Genomic DNA, 20,114 nt, shown 5'->3' with positions numbered 1-20,114 from the left:
CCGTTCGTGTTTTAAGAGAGATGAGCTGACGTTTCCAGGTCACTTTGATCACAAGGCGTAAGTGCATTCATAAGATGACTTCTACTGGCATTTGTGATTCCTTCTCTTTTGTTTTTAAGACAGTGTGCCTTAGCGGCGCTGAACGACGTCCGACAGTACCTCAGCAAAGAGAATGGGCACGTGGCTGTAAGTGTCTTGATGAAGATGAATTCTTGATCTGTTTCTCTACAGAACAGGGTCTGTCCCCTGGGCAATGTGCAGTGAGTTATTCCGGTATCTCTGTGGTCTGTCAGATTTCCTTCTGTGATGACTGTGTGTTAAATCTGCTGTGTTGCTGCAGTGAAAGGAGCACTGAAGTTCAGGGTGATGATTACTCTGAGCAATCACACCTGACATTTGAGGGGTTAACAGGGGACAGGATTATACAAAGAGAATCATTTCCCTTCTCCACCCTATGTAACATACTGCTAAACACTGTCTGGGTTTCTTTTTTTTGGCTGCACTTTTTTGTTTGTTTTTGTTTGTTTGTTTTAATTTGGTAGTGTTTCAAGTGAAAAGATTTATTGAGCAGAAAGCACCCTAGATATTGCTTGGCTGTTGTGTTATCGATAGTGGAGCGATCTCTGAAGACAGCAAGAAAAACTCAAGGTACATCATGGTATATCTGAGTATGTGATGACAGAATGCAAAATGCAGGTTCTGGGAGGTCACCTTTACCTTGTGCTATGGTGAAATGCTGGTATGTTCAGAGCTAAAGGTGTTTTTGTAGGAAGAATTGCTAAGTATTTTCTTACAACTAACAGGCGGGATTCAGTGGTCTTGCTGGTGTTCTGCCGATAGTTTTACCCTAGAGTTTTCTGTAACACTGATCTCAGCATCTTTTTGTCTGTACTGCAGGGTTGGTACAAAGCTAATGCTGATATGGGCCGGGAGGTTCTGTCCTGTGTCTGTCTCTTACTGTCTGAGCACAGACTGTAAATTCAGAGATGTCTTTCTGTGTGTTCCATGGAAATGTAACGCATCCATTTGGGATCTCCTCTGGTCAGACTGAGCACAACCTCGAATCGGATGCTGAGTTTCTCCTTCTGGTTGTTTAGGTTTGTTTATTTATTGTCAGGGAATGGCAGCGTCTCCGCTTAAAAGAAAGTGGATTGGAGGAGAAGGAAAGAGTCTTCGTGGCTTTCCTTCACACTGAGAGACTTGGAACCCTTGTTTTTCTTGTCCCTGACACAGTGCTTTCCACAGGCTATCAGGCTTTGTTAATTCCTCTCTCTTTCTCTGTAACTATTTCTAGGTCTTTGATGCTACGAACACAACTCGAGAACGCAGAGAAACCATTTACAAATTTGGTGAAGAAAATGGATACAAGGTGAGTCAAAAGCAGAAGAGCTCTGAGCTAATGCCTGGCCAAGCAGGGCAGTGCCGTTTTGTTCCCCTTGCCTTGTCTGTACTGAGTTAACAAGTGTACCATGGCAAGCAGTTGTTGCTAGATGTGTAGTCAGCGGTGTGTTTTGTGTCCTTGAGCATTGTTTGTGATGCAAAGTCACCCCATCTTCATTTTTCTTATCCTTAATGTTGCAGTGTTAGGAACTAATCTCTGTAATGCTTTGCTTATGTCATCCTGGGTGTGTAATTCTCAGTTAGCAAAAACTATTTAAATGGTGGTTCTTAGTGCAGGTCAGATTTTTCCTGCAGAAAGACGTGAGGAAATGTGTGTAGTTCTGTGTAAATCAAAGGCTTTCAGCTTTCTGCCTTCTGTCCAGGGTTGCTTTGTGTTTAGCTGTTCTCCAATAACCTTCCCTTTGCTCTAACTTTGCATCTCCATATGCCTTTAAGACAGCCAAACAAACCCTGTGAAGCTGCTCCATTACTTGAAATGTTCCTACTTTATTCTTTCAGAACCATTAGTTAATTTTTGCATGGCTGAACCTGCATTCTCCCCATTTATTTCTCACTCTTTCATCCTAATTTTTTTTCATTCCAAAATTGTTCCACGTTGTTTTGGAAAACAGTGTAAAGCACCATGCTTCAGGGAACAGTAAACCAGCAGTTTTTGCTGAGTAGGTCTGGAGAAACAGGACGGTTGAGTGAGTGAAGGGAGTCTAAGGCAGGCTCTGTTAGAAAAGGGTTAGCATGGAGCTGCTCAGACTGCTGACTGTGCGTGTTCAGAGGCATTTCAATTCAGCTGCTTTCTTCCTTCTTTCTGTTCATGTGGCTTCCTGTTGGGATTGAAGACGTTTTTTGTTGAGTCAGTGTGTGTCGATCCAGAGGTCATTGCTGCAAACATTGTGGTGAGTACAGGAAAGTTGGCTTTAACTTCCTGAAATCACGAGATTGTAGAATATCTCAGTATTTTTGGAGGCACATTATGAGAACTTCCAGTAATGAAAACCATTAGTTGCTACTAATGGAACAGTTTGCCTTTCTTTTCTCATCCACACGTTTAACTCAAAAGTTAAATTCTTTAAAAATTAGCTCCTAATTAGAATACACATAGAGCAGTGTCTGCAGAAAAGGAGCTTTTGTGTTGTGTTCCTCCTCCCCCCATTTGTTTAAACTTACATTAAAAAGGGAAGGTAACCCATGCACTGCTCTCTTGTTTTTGTTTCGAACAGCAAGTGAAGCTGGGTAGCCCTGACTACGTTGACTGTAGTAATGATGAAGCAACAGAAGACTTCATGAAAAGAATAGAGTGCTACAAGAACTCATATGAGACATTAGATGAAAATCTTGACAAGTAAGTAATACTGTGATCACAGCTGGGTTATATTAAGTTGTTTCATTAAGGGATGGGTGATCCCAAGTTGGGGTTGAGGGCTTTCTGGCCATGGTTTTCATAGTTGAGCTCTGTTTCTGCTGGTAAACTAGAGACAGTTGAGGTGCAGTCTGGATGGTTGCGTGAGGGATAACTGCCTTACGATTTTATTCTGGGACAGTGCTCCTCCTGATTTTTTCCTACTTGGAGAATGGTGAGATTCTTCTGGGATAGAGCCAATTCCTAAATTGTTCTGGATGAACCATAGTGATTTTTTGTTATTGTTGTTTGTTTTGTTTAGTTTTTGTTTTTTTAATGGATAGGGAGACCTGATCGATTTGTAAACATAAATGAATTTGTTGATGTGAGGATATGTTTTGTCACATTGGTCTTAAAAATGTGATTTCTTAATTTATTTACCATTGCAAATAATCCTGTACGTGTAGGCCTATGAGAAACTTTCATACCTGGATCATTGCTTTCTTGCCAAAGCACTGAATTGTTTTCATTAACTTTTGGCAACTGAAAGTAAGGTAGGGATGAATCAAGTGAGAAGGAACCAGGATTTCATTCTGAGCCGCACTCATGTCAGGCCTCCTGGTTTGTTTCAGGTTCAGGGCTATAAAGAAGGCTGAGCTACATTTTAATGTAATTGAGTGTAAACAAGGTAAAGCTGATGCAGTCGGATCAGCTCATGCATGAAATATCTGTGATGGACCTAGTGGTTGTACCCACGTGGAGCAGCAATGATTAACTTCACAGAATGCAGCTGAAGATGAGGTGATGGTACCTGCTTCTCACCACCTCCATTTGGCTTTATTATAAATTGTCCTGGTTTATTATGGTGCCTGAAGAAAATGGTGGTTATTTTCAGTTTGTTAGGCTTTTATTGTCCTTTATAGATGCTGCTCTGAGATGAGAAAGGATAAAGAGGAGCGAAAACTGAAATTGTAACCTCTGTGATGCAGGGAGAGTAGAATTCATCCTGTGCTTCCAGATGACTACTTTGTTTCTGTCATCATTTGTGGATTGGCCTGTGTACTAATGGTTTTTCCAGGGGTAATTGAGGGTTAGTCTGTTGCTGTGGCTCATTGCCCCTTTGTTTTATTCTACTAGAAACTGTGTGGGATCTTATTTTGTTGTTGTTGTTGTTTGCTCATGGAAGGGATCTTTCTTACATTAAAATTATGGACGTTGGAAGGAGTTACCTTGTGAACAGAGTAATGGATCACATCCAGAGCCGGATTGTCTACTACCTCATGAATATCCACGTGACTCCTCGGTCAATCTACCTCTGTCGGCATGGAGAAAGTGAACTCAACCTGAAGGGGAGAATAGGAGGGGATCCTGGACTGTCTGTCAGGGGGAAAGAAGTAAGTCAGTCCCTCCAGAACAAGCATGGCTTTGGGTTTTATTTATGTCTGTGCACGTGTGTGTAGTTTGTGCTGCATTATTACAGCTTTTTGCCTCTACATCCTTTCACTCCCCATGTCTTAAAGGATTTCTTAGCTGTGTATGTGGGTAGTGGGAACTGAATGGACACACTTTGTGTGTCGTGCTTGGGTAGAATCTCTTTTGTTACTGATTGAAATTTCTGTTTATCCTAGAGCACAAAGCAGTTGTCAGGGAGGCTTTAATTTTAATTGTAGTTTTGTAAAATCCTATCTTGTTGGCTAACCTGTAAAGATCACAAGTTAAAAGTGAAGGAAAAATGCCTAAAGATGAAAGTGGGGATGACTTCCTTTTACTCCCCTCCTTCCCCCCAGAGTTCCCCTTGGCTTAACAGAGCATGCTTTTAGCAAAAGCCTTGACAGAGCCGTGTGGCAAAGTTATAAAGAGTTTGCGGAGGCTAAAGCTTGTGACTTCCAATTTGACACAGTATGTTGCTTCTGAGCCCTCATCCAATGTCTCATGGCTTTTCTTTCAGTTTGCCAAGAGCTTGGCACAGTTTATTAATGAGCAAAACATCAAGGATCTGAAGGTTTGGACCAGTCAGATGAAAAGGACGATTCAAACTGCTGAAGCTTTGGGAGTGCCTTATGAGCAGTGGAAGGTTTTGAATGAGATAGATGCAGTAAGTTCTTTTCTGAATGTCTGAAAGGTTGCTTTGTTTGCTAGGGATGCAGGAGACATCATCTGGTAACGATATGCCTTTTAGGTGATAAAGTCAACTGAGCGGTGGATCTGGCTGCTAGAAAATTGTGATTCATTCCTGTTAAATATTTTATTAAAATTTAAGAACCATTAATTTAAGAATTATCATGGTTTTGGTTTGTCTTTCCCAGTAAACCATTCCTCAGGAGAAGAAACAATGCCAAGAAATTGTTGCTAGTAGGTGGGGGTTGGAGGGCAGAGGAAAAAAAGAAGAAAAAGCGTTGCTAGTTGGCACTACCCAGCTGCAGCTGTAGCACACAGAGCTGCTGTAGGTAACACAGCTCATACGATGGCCTTGCTTGCCAATGTATGTAGCTTCACTCCTGGTGACTTAATGATTCATGCAGTAATTTAGTGATTGATTCCACCAGTGTCTGGGTCCAGCTAAGTGTCCTGTTCACTGTGCCTAAAGATTCTCTCTCTTAAGTGTCAGAGTGAAAAAAAATAATGCGTTACATTATATTCACATGTGATTTTACTATTAAGTGGTATCTGCTTTTTGCACTGTTGGGAATGGGCACATTGTCATTGCTTTTGTTACCTGTAGGGAGTGTGTGAAGAAATGACATATGAAGAGATACAGGAAAATTACCCTCTTGAGTTTGCACTGAGAGACCAAGACAAATACAGATACAGATACCCTAAAGGAGAGGTATGCTCCTTTTTTCTCCCAAGGTGACTGACTTCCTCATCGTCTCTAATGCAGGCATGCTGACTTCATTGAAGCATTTTTCTTTCCTAAAAAAGTAGTGCTCTCCTCCAGTGGAAGGCACATAGGAGCATTTAAGGACTGATTCTGGCAGCCTGGTCTGATGGTTGGCGACCCTGCACACAGCAGGGGGTTGAAAATAGATGATAACTGCGGTCCTTTTCAACCCAGGCCATTCTATGATTCCAGTCCATTTCATTTGATTCAAATCTTGAAAAAATAACAGATTTGGAAAACCAGTTGAGGCGTTTGATTTTGTAAGCATTGAATTTATGCTGGTCCTGCAGTGATGTAACAGGAAAACTGATTGCAAGGCCTCAGCATACTGCCTGTGCAAACGTGCTGCCAGGATTGCCTTTATTCATTGCAGTTGTTGATAATGGTTATTTTGCATTCAGTTCTGGATGAAAAGCTGCAGAAATCTATAGCCATATTGGTCTTTCACTTTAATAAACTCCTTGCCTCTGGGAAAATAACTTGTTGGCAGCTTTTCTAAAGCAAAGCCATTACAGCAGAGCAATTACCAGCTGCCACATGGCTGTGTGCTGGTGCTGAAGGCTGAGGATCCGGGGCAGCAGGGCAGGCAGGTAATTGCAGCAGCTGCTGCACACCCTCAGTGATAATGAGGAACCGGAGCTCCGAGGTCGTCTTTGCCCAGCAGTCAAAAGTAATCGCTGTGATAAGAGCAGACTTCTCACTAATGAAGCAGTCATTAAGCTGCAAAGTTCTCCTAATCCATTTTTCCATTGTTTTTCTGATGGAAGCCTCCTCTCGGATGGGGAATCTCCAGCACTGGTCACAAGCAGTGTCTGCAGGCAGGGCCAGCCATGGTGTGAGCCTTCACCTGTGTGTTTGCTGATGTTCTGAATTAAATCTGGGGATTCTGTGGAAAATCTTGAATGTAATGTCTGATTTAATAAAACTCTTCCACCAATGAGATTTTTTTTCAGTACATCTGCTCTTTGATACAGGGAAGATCCAATTGGTGGCTTTTAATTTAAGGAAAATTATTACTCCAGTGGTTGGCAGTGTCCCAATATAACATTTAAAAGATGACTAATGTGAAGCTAAGGTATCCACTGTATATATGTTTACCTGTGAAGAGTTTTCCCTTTTTAATGGTCTGTTATTCTTTTTCCTTCCTGCTCCACTTCTCTCTCAGTCCTACGAAGACCTTGTCCAGAGGCTGGAACCAGTAATTATGGAGCTTGAAAGGCAGGAAAACGTGCTTGTCATTTGCCACCAAGCTGTCATGCGCTGTTTGCTCGCATATTTTCTTGACAAGCCTGCAGGTAAGTTTTCCTTCATGTGTTACAAGTGGTCTGCTTTACTAAGGCACTCTGAAAATCTGCTGATAAAGGTTCAAAGCAGAGACTTCAGCCACCCACTGATGATACAGGAATTTGTACTGGGTAAATATGTGTTCTCATATCTGGTCTATTCATGTGACCTGATGGGTGATTTTACTGAGCTGCTTCTCATCTGAAATGCTGTAATGTTTGTTTTTCTCCTTTGTTTTAATAGCATATCTGTTATATGCAAGGAATGAAATAGATCCAGTGTCAGATAGTCTGTAAGTGCTTGGCCTGGCACTTAATAGAAGAGTTAAAATGTCTGTTATCTGTATGTCATGTGTAATCCAGTGTTTGATTTCTCAGAACAGCTGCCTTACCTGAAGTGCCCACTGCACACTGTCTTAAAGCTAACCCCAGTGGCTTATGGTAAGTAGTGTTCCCAAAAAGTCTAAAAGCAGCATTGCTAATGTCCGTGTTGTTTGCAAAGGTTGTGCAGTATTTAGCTTAAAATATTTATTTTAGTATAAAAGAGAATGAAGCAGTTGTTGAGTTTGTGTGTGTGTATCCATACAGCCTTGTTAGAATCCATGAATCCTTTGATTTTTTGTTTGCTTTGTGTTATGCCAAAAAATGTGTTTTTATTGTGAAGACCCTGAAACTGCCAGTGGTTGAAATTGCTAATGGGTGGTTTTCTTGAGTATTTGGTTCATGTGCTATTTGAATGATTTTTCTGGCAAACTCCTGCCACTTTGCTCTACTCCAGTAAGATCTCACTTTTTATGGATGTGCTTGAAGATCTTGTTAGAAGACAAGCAAACTTAATTACATGTAGATTTACCATCTTATGGAGGGTGTTATCTGTACCCTTCAAATATTTGTGCTCTGTTTTCCTGAAATATTTGTTCCTGAACCTTCACACCACCACACATTCCTCCTTTGTTTTTGCTGGCATGTTCCTTAGCAGCTGTTCTTAGTGCTGAGCTCGGGTTCAGGTGGGATTTGTTGCTGGCCTGTAGAGTGCAAGGTGTGGATTCCAGCATGAGCTTCTTACTGGTTTTAGGCTGATAGCCAGTGACATTTCATGTGCTTTTCCACCCCAGCTTAGCACACGTCTGCTGTAAAGTTTCCTTAAGAGATGGCTTAATTGTATCTTCTGGTACCTAATCACAGATCAGAAGATTACAGACCAAGAGGAGTAACAGCACAATTTACCAGGAAACAGATGGCCAAAGAAGGTTGAGTTATTCTTGGAAAAGTCAAAGCTGCCTTTGATTATCAGCATCGAAAAATAGCAGTGCAGAAACGTACTTTGGTTTGATTTTAGATTCGGATGGAGTAGAGGCAGAGTAACTAGCTGCTATGCTAGGAGACATCAGAAGAGGTTTTAGTCACTGAGTTTGGTTGTCCCTGCAGTAAGTGCTGTGCTGACACCTGCTGTTCCCAGCCTCGCATGGCACGCTGCAGTTCAGGAAATGGGGTTGTAGAATGAGCACAATAAGAACAGCCAGAGCTTCTTAAAGATAAGGTCAGTTTTTGGAAACTGGCTTCTCTCAGCTCAGTGGTCGTGGACTGTTTCCACAGTTGAGGGTGTGTGTAGTGGTGTGGTTTGGTTTTGGTTTGTTTGTTCTTATGGGAAGTTTGGTGATTTTGTTGGCAAGCTTGAAGAGGGCCTCATTTCATAGAATCACAGAATGGTATGGGTTGGAAGGCACCTTTAGGATCGTGTAGTTCCAACCCCCTGCTGTAGGCAGGGACACCTTCCATAGCCCAGGTTGCCCACAGCCCCATCCAGCCTGGCCTGGAGAGCTTCCAGGGAGGGGGCATCCACAGCTTTGCTGGACAGAGATGGTTACTGGCACACCAAATGAGGATGGAGAAGTGGTGTGAGGGGCTTTCCTTGGCCTTTTGCCTTCACTGGAAGAAAGATAAAGACGTTTCAGTCAACCTGCTTCCTAGAATTTGATATCTCAAAGTACAAGGGCTGTGTAAGACACTTGTGAACTGCTACTTCTATAGAATTATTTCAAGCTGAGGCCTCCCTGGCAGCCAGGGGGGCAGGGTGAGTGGTTGGATGTGGTCTGTTCCACTCTTTCAGCTAACCATGTTCTGGAGAAGCATCTCCCTTGGGGGCTTGCTCTTCCTGGCACTGGAGGCTGGTGATGTCTGGTCTTTAGATGGGGAATTGTTGTGGCCTGACAGCTGGATGTTACCCAACAGTCCTCGGAGTGCAGCGTATGTACAGAGGGGCTGAAGGACTGGCAGGTGGTTTGTGTGAGAGCACACAGGAGAGAGAAGCTGCACCTTGCTGTAGGCATGGACCTTCTTATCAGTAATAAAAAACAGTTAGGAATATGCATGTCAGCAATTAACTGTGGAGAAACTGAGTGCCTCTGGTATCTATTGACTGCAGGACAGTCTTTCTCAGAGACTGATCTCAGCTCTGGGTAAGCAGTCCTTAGCAGTGGCCAGCATCAGAGATCAGAGAGTTCTGTGTGACTACAGGGATTATGGGCATGGATCTATCAACAGAAGGATGACTGGGGTTCTCTGCCAGTATGAGAAATGCACTTTTCCCTCCTAAAATCTTTTTTCTTGTCTGATATTTCCCTGAGCGTTGACCTTCCTGCGCTGTTTGCTCACAGTGTTGGTGACAAACGAAGTTTCTCAGACTCTGCTTTGCAGGGAAAGGCAAATATTTGCCATATTCCTTTGTGTCATTCTTTGGAAAATGCAGTGGCTTTCTAAGGAAAGGCTCAGGTTGCCTTTTTGTGGCATGCAGCAAGCTTATGGAGTGTTAGGAATTTAGGAAATATGTGAACAGGAAACTCTGCAAACCTGATTTGCTGTTTGTGGCAGATGCTGGGCTCTGTTGTGTGTGGTGTGTCAGAGGAATTTCACAGTGCTGCGTAGGGTGGCTGTGTAAAAGTGCTGGTGTGAGATCTGATTGCATTTGGCAATTTGATGTTGTTTCAGTAGAAGTTCCCACAGTGTATTGAGTAATTATAATTTGCTAAGTGGGTCAGCTTGTCCTACCCAAGTAACATGTAGTTGTGTCTTCTCAACATTCATGCTTCTCTGGAATCATTTATTTATTTGTCTATTTAGTGAGAATAGAAATTCCCCTCCAGAAGGAGGGCATGGCATTCTCCTCCATTTGGGCATGAAAGTTTCGTTTCTGCTTTGCACACATGGAGGAATGGGGTTTATTAATGGCATGAAGTGGAATCATTTCCACATTTAAAAAAAAATGAGCAGCGTTTGTCTTCAGTACTGTTGTGCAATCCCAGTAAGTCTGTGATGATTAAACATAACACAAAATTACAATGATCTACTTGATGGGATGTTTTTGTTGGTGTGTGTTGGAAGATGAGAATTTGTGTTACAAAAAACAATGATAAAGCAATGGTGAGACTAGAAGATGGATTATCAAATTGAGAGCAGTGTTCATCCTGGTGGAATGCATTCATTTCAGTAGCTTTAGCTGTTCAGAACTTGGGAAACTCTGGCATGAATCAGAAGAGGGAAGTGATTATCCTTCACAAACTCAAAATCAGAATCGTAGATCAGATTGCATCTCTAAATTGCATCCTTACCATATCTTCATTTTTCCAGGCAGCCCAATTCTAAAAATGTATTTTTTATTAACAGGATGTAAAGTAGAATCTATATTTCTGAATGTTGAAGCTGTAAACACACACAGAGATAAACCCGAGGTAAGAATGTTTTTTTGTTGGTTTTTTTTTTTTTGCATGAGAGAACTTGACATAATGTTTTGATTTTGGCTGATTTCCATGTCCTTGTGGTTAGAAGTGATTTTGTAACTGCTGACCGTATTTAATCTTGCACATCAAGCTTTTCAAGGGTGGAAAAATACTTCTACTGAGCACAGTATCAATCTAAAAACTGTATGAAGTTCTTCAGTGTTGTCATTCAGCAGAAATTGAGCGCAGGCACGAAATACGCAGTTAGGAATGGCATGCTTGTTTTGGAGAGAGCCAGTAATGAAGTGATAATCCATCAGAGTCATCAGCTGTTCCGTCACTGAGATCCACGCTGTGTACTTTGCAGAGTTTGGTGCTGCCTGCGGTGGAGGCTGAGGAGGGCTCTCAGGGTGCAGCAGAACAACGGGGAAAGGGAATTGAATAAGCTTGGAAAATCTCCGTGGAGATGGGATGGCGGGCTGGGACAGTTTGTACTCTCCCTATGTGGGCCTCTGTGTTTTGAGGCACTGACATGCACTGAGGTTGGTTATGCTGCTTGCACAGACAGAGCAGTTCAACTTTGCCATTGCTGCATTATGGAAGTTACGTATAGTGTGTCGTGATTAAAGCGTCCTGGTTCCCTTGCAGGTCCTCATGCTGATGGCACTGAGAATGGCAGTGGTTCCTTGCTGAGGCTGCGAGCCCTGCCTTCTAGTGAATTAAAAGTCAGTTTGATAATGTGAGGAAAAAACGCTGTGGTGGTTTTCAGAACAAAGGCTTACAGTGAGAAGGAATATGAAGATAAATGTGTGCAGTCACAAGACACAAAGCACTTCACTTATATGTGGGCACACATTTGTGGCAGTTGTGCAGAAGTGTTGGAAGGGTCTGCAAAGATGTTTTGTTTTAATGACTCAGGCACTGAGTTCTGTAAATCCTGACTCTTGGCCATTCATAGTGAAGATATTTCCATCAGATAGTCGCGTTTCCTTTCTTCCTTCCTTCCTCCTTTATCTTCCTGCTTTACTACATATGTGTCCTAGTTTGGCTTGTTAGGTTCAGGAAATCCATTCTCATTTCGTGGTGCCTTAAAGCACAGTGAGAATAAATGAGAATGTCTTAGAGCAAGTGTTACTGTTGTGTGTGTTGAATTACGTAGGTCAGTTTAACATGAACAGTTTGTCTGATTAAATACTGGTGCTGAATTTACAGCTTGCTGAAGTTCCTTGGGAATTACTGTTGGAAATACCATTTGATGTACAGCTTTCCTCCTAAATTAACGTGGTTGGGCAGTGATGTGGTCATGCTGGAAGTGGTGGGTGAGCATGTGCACACAGAGGATTGTGCAGACTGGCATTGCTGCCTGGACACAGATACAAAGCTGTTTGGTTTGGAACAAAAATAGATGGATACAACAAATAAGGAAAAGAGCAGAGATGTATTTGGGGTTCTTCCACAAAAACATTTGTCCCTGCCCTCCAAAGAAACCCGAACTGGTTCAATACGGGTGGTGATATGTTGTTCGTTAGTATAACTGGGTAAAGGGCCGAGCTGGTCCTGTCTGCATTTGGATGTTGCTCAGAGGGCTGTGGATGTTTCAAAAGCTTTCATCTACACAACCTACAAAAGTGCTAATTGTTTCTGTTAAACGAATTTTTCAAATGCTCTATTGAAGGCAAAGCATTTAATTAAGCGTCGCGTCACAGATTTCAACACCACTCAACAAAGAGACCGTGATGAAGAATTGCCTGCTGTGCTGTTCTGTGCTCCCACAAGGAATTTGTAGCCCTGCCTGCAGGACAGTGTGCTCCTTATCTGCTGCAGCTGAAGAGATGTACTTTCACCCTGCTGCAAAGTACTGCAGTATTTGTTTATGGTGTCTGTAGAGCTCATTGTGTGCGGGTGATTTGTCTCGAGTGGACTGAAGCCTTGTGTTTGTCGGCACTGCAGGGCTGACCTTCTCCGATGGAGGAGTTCAGCCTGCACTGAATACAAATCAGGGGCGTTGCTTGAGCTATTGCTTGGCTCCTCTTTTTGGTCAGAAAGCAAGCGCTGGGGTAAAACATCTGTGTGCTTCTGCCTTAGGTGGTGAGCACAGGTAGGAATGCTACTTCCAGCAAGAAACCCCAACCCCCTTTTTCCTCTCCTTTTTGAGGGGGGAGATGAGGTATTTATTACTGACTTTGCTTAGCGCAGGGTGAAAGGCATAAAGCCTGAAGAACGTGTTAAGAGAACTGGCAAGGTGGTGTTAAATGGGCCGTGTTTTTAATCCACACATTAGAAATACTCTCAGCACAGTTCTCACCATCTGCACTCGTGGCTGACAGGGGAGCACGGGGCAGTGCCACGGCAGGCCGGGCTCCTCAGGCTTGTCCAGCAGTCAGCGCTGTGCTTCCTTGCGTGGCAGGCACTGGAAGGTACAGGTGATGGGTGGCTTTGTTGGTCTTACTGCTGCGTGATAAATGCTCTCCTCTGTATTTGTGTTGCTGTACAGAACGTAGACGTTTCCCGATGTCCTGAGGAAGCCCTTGTAACGGTCCCTGCTCATCAGTGAAGGCTGTGTCCCAACCAACTGTCCAGCTTGGGTGCCATTCTCATCTGCTGCTTCAAAATAAATTGAAATACTAATTATTCCAATCGCCTTGAAAGAAAAAGTAACGATGTATAAACAGGGATGTAAAAACGCCAAAGCCAACAGCTCAAAGCCTGGAGTGAATCTTTGTACAGTGCATGGCTTGAGAGAATGGTCGCAATAAAACCGTACTGCCCTGCTTCGTTTATTGCAGATGAGTTGTTGAACAGTAATCAGCTGTCACTGGAGCATTGTTTCTGTAAATGGCTGTAATGTAAAGGTGCTGCAGCATTGACTCCCAAAGCTGTTGAGCTATTAGAACAGCCAGTAAGCATTTAATGTCAGCTGAAGGGGAATTGTCTATGAGAGCTGTGAAGCACACTACAAGTTTGTTCTCTGGGCACCACTGTTATCTGTTCCAGTGTCCTCAGGAGCAGTTGGAGTGCTCAGTTGCACCAAGTAACAATTTGTAGTTGCTGTGCAGCCTTAATCCTGCTGATCTACAGTGCTGGAGCTCTGCATGTGCTCACCAGTGGAGAATAGTGCAAGTAATGCCACAACTGCTAGCGAAGGTACAGGAATGTGTGTAAGTGCTTTCAGTATGCAGCTTCCCTTAGCTGCTGTTGTGCAGTAACCAGCCTTGGGAGCAGAGGTGCCTTTCCATTCCTTTTGATAGGAAACGAAGAGTGCAACAACGGATGGTATTTGCTCTGCTGAAATGGGCTGCTGTGTGAGTGCCTGGTGCTGCCTTGCTGGCTCTGTGGAGCACACAGGTTGGTCTACTGGAGAGATGCTGAGCCATGCAGGGAGCAGAAGGCAGTTATTTGCTGCTTGGGCTGTGGGTTGCCCTGCAAGGCATGGAAGCGGGAGGCTTTTCCTCCTGCAGTAAGAGCGTGATCTCAGAACAGCAGGGCGTGCATCCTGAACTTGGTTCCAACAAAAGCTCTCACGTGCTGGACAGACTGCAGCCTGTTTGCGGCACGCTGTCCCACATTGGCTCCGGCCCTGCTGTGTGCGGTGGGCTGGGCTGGGGGAGCTGGGATCCTCCTCTGTGTTGTGACCGTGATGTCAGTGGCGTTGCCAACTCTCACAGTTTGCACTGTGAGAAATGTTGTGCCGTGGAACTTTTGGTGAAGACAAAATCTGTGCAGGCTTCTGTTGCAGAAAAACAGAGTTTTATGGAGGTGGGATTTAAAAGCAGTTTTGCTTCTGGGGGGGATTTCCCATTACATCACATTACTGATGGCCTGGTGCTGGAGGGGAGGTGGCGGTGACAGGTCTGTGTGCAGCTCCCCAGGAGGGAGTTGGCTGGAAGGAGGGCTTCCTTTGCACTGTGCTCTTCGTCCCTCTGTTGATGTGTCCGTTCTTCAGCTGTGGGTGATCCTTACAAACCTCATCTGCCTCAGCGTTCCTCCTGGCTCCTGCACAGTTCAGAACCTCCTTGCCCAGCTGAGCCTTTTACGCAAAGTCTTCCAGCTTTGTTGCGAAGTTCACAAGTGGAGAAACAAAGCTGAGCACTGAAGTGGCAGCTGTCCCAGTAGGAAATGCACAGCACTTGTGTGGGGAGGCACTGCCACTGCTATGCCTTGGGGAGCCCAGGGAGCACAGCAGTGTGAGTAGGAGCAGCAAATGCCTGCCTTTGGGTGCTATTCCTGCAGTCCTCTGCAGCTTTGGACCGTGACATTGAATCAGCTGGAGCCATCCAGCACATACCATTTAGAACTCAGAAACTCAAGGTTTCCAAGACCACATAAAATATCCATAAAGAAGATAAAAGCTCAAACTGACCAGAGGAGATGCAGCACCATTCTGCATTTCCCCGTGCCCACGGTTGCTCTGGCAGTGAGAATGGTCCCAGCTGCACTAATCAAATCTAATGTGATTGCTGTGAGCAGGAACTCATTTACCATTAAGGGGATGGTAGTCCCTTTCTGGTCTTTCAGCGTTGTGTCTGCTTTGTCTGATAAGCCCCGGGGTTTATTTATTAGACTTTGTAGTGTTTCTTCCACATGGCAGTTCTGTGTGCTTTGCTTCCACAGCGTTTTCCCCTTCACCTTTGTTCAGACTGGAGGACTTAATACTTTCAGCTTTGCATATTGGCATTCCCTCTGTCTCAGCAGGTGGGATGTCAGTTTTTGCCTGGCAGGCCTATTTCAGTTAAGGAGAGGTGGCTTTCCTTGTCTTGGCCACGTTGTTTCCTCTGTTTCATGCTGTAGCTATTCAGTTCTTGTTGCTCTTAAGTTCCAGTGCCTCCAGATTTCTGCACATTGATGCTCCATTTCGAGCTCCATTTAATTTTCTTTGAATCGACAGCAGATGCTTCACTTAGATGTTAGCCAATATTCTCACATTACTTGTGGAGACATCTCCACATTCTTGAGGAGTTTTTGGGTATGTTGCATCAGTTGCTAAGAAAATACAGACAGATGAGACAAATGCCAGCACGGTGGGTGTCTCTGTTGTGGTCATTGAGGAGAGCACCTTGCTTTGCCAAGTCCTCGTGCTCCTGGATGCCGGGGCCATTTCTGTGTCTCCAGAAGGAAGGCTGCCCTGCGGAGCTTCTTCCTGGCACAGGAGTGTGATTTTCTCCTTCACAGAGAGCAGCTGGGTGCTCTCCTGCACTCGTCTGCCCGTGCGTGTGGTTGTGGTGGCGTGGTGCTGATGTACCCAGAGGTGGAAGGCAGGTGAGAAAGATAGGGCTGATGTTGGTTGGTACAGGAGTGTTAGAAAGGGCAGAAATAACGTGGGCATGCTTGATCCCCCAAATCCAGTCTAGTACTGCTTGTTTATCCCTTGTTTTCTGAAGGAGTGACTGAGTGTCCCAGCAGCATGGGTTGGGGATGGCTCACTTTGCTTGTAGGTGCACTCTGGGTGGTGGGGCGCTGCATGGTGTGTGTGAAGCTCTGCTTCCTTCAGCTGGACTGGAGAGACATGCTTGGAAGGAAAAGGCCAAGCAGCAGGGCTGTAAAACCACGAGAATGTTACCTGATATCAGTGTGACATCTGCCAACGTGCCTACAAGTCCCACACTTCACATTACCAGCTCTTCAGGGAGATATTTCATCTGCCCAGTGACTTTGGTGCCTACCAGGACCAGAACTGGCTTTCTTGATGGGGGCATTAAGGAGTCAGTTCCATAAGCAAGCTAGACACAAAGGAGAGATGGCTTTCCCTCCATCCAAATTTTGTCCCGTTTTGTGTGGCTGATGATCGTTGCTGCATGGTGTTATTTTTCTCTTGCACTGCATGTTAAATGCTAGAAGTGATTATTAGTAGATAGAAACAGTGATTAGAATTTAAAAAGAAAAGGTAAATAGAACAATGCGACGCAAACAGCATGGAGAAACCAGTTGTCCAAGACCGATTGTCCCACCAGAGGAGGTGTAACCTGTGCCATTGAGAGGCTTTCCGAGTGTCCCTGCCAAGCTCTGGGCTTTGGTTTCTGTTCCCAGCTGGGACCTCTCCTGCTCTCCTTGTGCTTCACAGCCACACTGAGGCAATGAACATCAAAACTTGCACAACGTCTGTCTTGTGTAAGCACTCGAGTTGAGCAGAGCTATGGCCGATGCTGTGACTCATGCCTTCAAGTGCTTTCTGTCTTTAAATTTGCAGAATGTAGGCGTGGACCGGTCGAGAGAAGAAGCCTTGAGGACGGTACCCAACCACCTATAGCTGCAGCTCCGGAGGCAGCAGCCCTTCCTCCAGCACCTGAGCACGGAGCAGCAGCTCGGGCCTTGGGAACGGTGAAGGCGTCGCTGGGCGGCAGGCAGAGCGCAGCTCCCCTTCGCCCTCAGACATTCCCAGTGTGATTCAGCTTCTTTGGAGAACAGCTCTAGTTGTGGTTAACTCCTGGTAGTGGTAAAAAGAAATCCGTGCTGACGGACTCCAGTTGGTTTTAGACTTCTGTACGTAAAGTTGTGCTGTTTCAGTGGCTTTTAGTGTTCATCTGTGGATACTGCAAGACGGTTAATTGCCCGTGTCAATTTTACTGTCAGATTTTAACTAGACTTTACTTTCTTTAAGTGTTTTTCTAAGAATTTCTCTTATTTCTACTGTGAATCATTGCCTAGAATTACGGAGAGGCTTATTTAACACAGACAGAATCCTGCAGTTAGAGCATTGGAGGCTTCGTGTTGCAAAACTGCCTTCAGTCAGAGAGCTCATCAGCAGTACCAGCTTCTGTCTCTCACTGTGATCTTGGGTTTGCCCAGAGACACTCAAATTGTTATGAGAGGGGAAGACTTTCCCCTTGGAAAACAAAACAATCCAATGAGTTTCACCACCTGATAGATCCTGCTGCTTGAGTGGGGTCGTAACATTTTCCAGGGGCCGGCTGTAGTGTGGAGCAGAGTGGAGGGCAGAGCTTGAAGTGATGGCTGTGGGATGTGTGTGGGGGGCAGCAGTGGGGGCAGTGAGGGCATGCAGAGCAATGCCCTGCTGTGTGCCTGGCAGCTGTTTGGCTGCGAGCTGGGGAAGGGCTCGGGGGGCAGAGGCTGGAGGAGCTGCTTTGCTTTTTAGCACTGTGATTTGGAGGCAATTTTGGGATGAATTTCAACGTGTACATTTCTCTTTATAGCCACATCTAACACATACGTCAGGAAACAGTACAGAAAGGTTAGGTGGCATTTCACCTTTCTTGTAGCTTTCTTACAGCTCATGCAGGAAAACAATCAGGTAAATTGTGAAACTTTTTGTCACGTGGCCTGCATGCTTTTTGTCTTTTAATGATTGTTGTTCTTAAGCAACCTCTCAGTGCCCAAATTCTTCGTTGCTATTCTGTAGTTCTCTGTGAAACTCCAGTGCTACAAATGGGCTTCTCTGTGTCTGTTGAGGGGACGACCTCCTAAGTACTAAACTGCTTTGCATTTGGGGTGTTGCCCACGGCTGCAGTGAGCTGCCAGCACTGTGCTGGCTTTGTCCTGGGAAGGAGGACTGCCTTTGTGTTGATGGACCGTGCTTTGGTTTTATTTTTGTCTGTTTGTTAAATTTTTATTCTTAAGGACTTCAAGTGACCAAACCTTTACCACGTACATTGCTGACTTAAAAAACAAAAAGCAACAGAACTTTGTTCAATTCCTGTGTGAAATACTGGGTCCTCGTAACGTCGTCTTGCAGGCTGGGGATGCACTGTCTTCTGTTCATGCAGGATTTGTAAGATAATGTGCTGCTGTCGTGGTTTGTTTTAATAAGCTAATGTCAGCGAGCTGCTCCGTGCTGGAAGTAAGCCATATCACATCGCTGGGTTCCACTACAGAAGAGGAAAGGGGAGGGCACGAAGTGCCCAGGAACACTCGCCGTGAGCGCTGCGGGCTGGAGCTTTGTGTGTGTGACCCATTAACTCAGCACCGTGTGTCTCAGCCCTTTCTTCAGCCAGCTGTGTTTGTAGCTATTGTGTGAGGAGAGCCTGCGCTGCGCTGCACTGATTGATGCATTGAACGAGGCCATCTTTGTGCGAAACGCACAGGACGCTTTTCCCCCTCCGATTTTGTGTTCTGTGCTTGGGAAGGCAGGGCTGTTCTCCTCCAGACCTCTGCTGTGACCGGGAGCCCTTCCACAGCTCCCCCAATGAGATGTGTGCCCCTGGTTGGAGGGGCTGGGGAAGGAGGGGACCACAGCTCCGAGGAGCAGGGTGGAAGGAGAGGTTCCCCCTAGCGAGGTGAGCTGGAGGCAGCTCTTTCCTCCCCCTCTCTGACCTCTCTGCCCTTTCAGGGGAGGCTAAATGTTTTACGTACAGTAGGTATTTTTATAGCCTGCTTTTGAATATACTGTGAGTGTTTTACTAAGTGTGAGTGTTGAGTTAAGAAAAATAAAAATAAAAAAGGCTGTATAGAAGTGTAAATAAACTGTTATGCTGATACTTGAAGAGAAAAAATTATGAAGTTGTCTGTGGGACTTTAGGTACTAAATCATCAACTGCATCCACCCCTTTCTAGCTGGTGAGAGCAAATGTAGACAGTGAATGTAACTGTGCAGCGACTGCATTCTGCCTGCTGTGTGACTTCTGTGTGGGGAGGCACTGGGGAGGACTGCAGTGCACCAGCAGTGCCCTGAGCAGCTGCCCATGTCCTGCACTCTTCCTGCCACGCAGCCCTGACCGAATCAGCACAGCGAGGTAAAAACCCTCGTCCTGGTCTTGTGTATCTGTGTCTGTTTCGCTGCCTCCTGACTGTTAATGCACTCGCTAGCTCAGATGCAGACTTCTGAATGAGATTAAACTACCTGTTCTTACATTGCTGGCCTCCCTCGTTGTAATCTTTCAGACCAATGTAATTGTTTGACATTTGATCCAAGCAATAAAGATCAAATGTTACGCCCTGCACTGCTGTGTTTTTTCCATGGCTACTGCAGCAGTGGAAGTGGTGGGGAGCAGTGAGAATGGTGAAGATTTGCCTGAAGGAGCAGGAAGGTAAGACTATTAGCTCTTCCTTGTCAGTGGTACTTTAAGGTCTGAATCAAGCTTTTAATGCTACACTGGTCTTGATCCTCTTCCACCTGCCACCTTCTGGCACATATTTGCACATACAGCTGAGGTGGGATGAAAATTCTAGAGACAAAGTACGAATGAAGTGATTGAGGGTACCACAGCTGGTTAAGGGGCACAGAGCAGCTGCTTACCCTGCTCCTTTAGAGCAGCCCCTGGAGCCTGGCACGCAGCAGGGAGTGGAACTGCTGGCAGCAGCTTTGCAGTTGCACAGTGCTTCCCAGCCCTGCTGCAGAAATGAAAGTCAGCAGGAGTTCCTGCAACACAGATGTTTATAAGAAGTCCTTTCTGGGGAGGGGAAGTGAGTTTGTTTCTTGTGTTTTCCTAGTAAAGATGAAGGCATTTATTAACTGTCAGAGCCAAGGATGTGCAGCTAACTAAGGCCCTGACTGGCCTCAGTGCCCAGAGCAGCACTGCCCTGCTGCCTCCACCAGCTGCAGGCTGTTA

The 20,114-nt window shown here is 45.0% G+C and overlaps 1 protein-coding gene across 5 annotated transcripts in view; it reads left to right on the top strand.

Moving 5' to 3' along the window:
• LOC100541523 (6-phosphofructo-2-kinase/fructose-2,6-bisphosphatase 4) overlaps positions 1-19,505 on the top strand; it is a 31,017-nt gene extending 11,512 nt beyond the window's left edge. For 3 of the 5 annotated variants that reach the window (XM_003209967.2, XM_019619919.2, XM_019619923.1), the window contains 11 exons: positions 120-186; positions 1,295-1,369; positions 2,235-2,291; positions 2,616-2,737; positions 3,921-4,128; positions 4,683-4,829; positions 5,457-5,561; positions 6,781-6,910; positions 7,277-7,339; positions 10,562-10,626; positions 16,799-19,505. In XM_003209967.2, the coding sequence (XP_003210015.1) occupies positions 120-186; positions 1,295-1,369; positions 2,235-2,291; positions 2,616-2,737; positions 3,921-4,128; positions 4,683-4,829; positions 5,457-5,561; positions 6,781-6,910; positions 7,277-7,339; positions 10,562-10,626; positions 16,799-16,858 (1,099 nt within the window). In that variant the 3' untranslated portion in view covers positions 16,859-19,505. Of the gene's footprint in view, positions 1-119; positions 187-1,294; positions 1,370-2,234; positions 2,292-2,615; positions 2,738-3,920; positions 4,129-4,682; positions 4,830-5,456; positions 5,562-6,780; positions 6,911-7,276; positions 7,340-10,561; positions 10,627-13,108; positions 13,400-16,798 lie in introns of those variants that run through there. The other 2 variants (XM_019619920.1, XM_010718309.3) reach the window with 2 other exon arrangements.
• The last annotated feature ends 609 nt before the right edge of the window (positions 19,506-20,114 follow it).

The sequence above is a fragment of the Meleagris gallopavo genome, chromosome 14, assembly GCF_000146605.3.
Source record: "Meleagris gallopavo isolate NT-WF06-2002-E0010 breed Aviagen turkey brand Nicholas breeding stock chromosome 14, Turkey_5.1, whole genome shotgun sequence".
Classification (NCBI taxonomy): Eukaryota; Metazoa; Chordata; class Aves; order Galliformes; family Phasianidae; genus Meleagris; species Meleagris gallopavo.
This window is presented reverse-complemented; position numbering and strand designations above follow the sequence as displayed.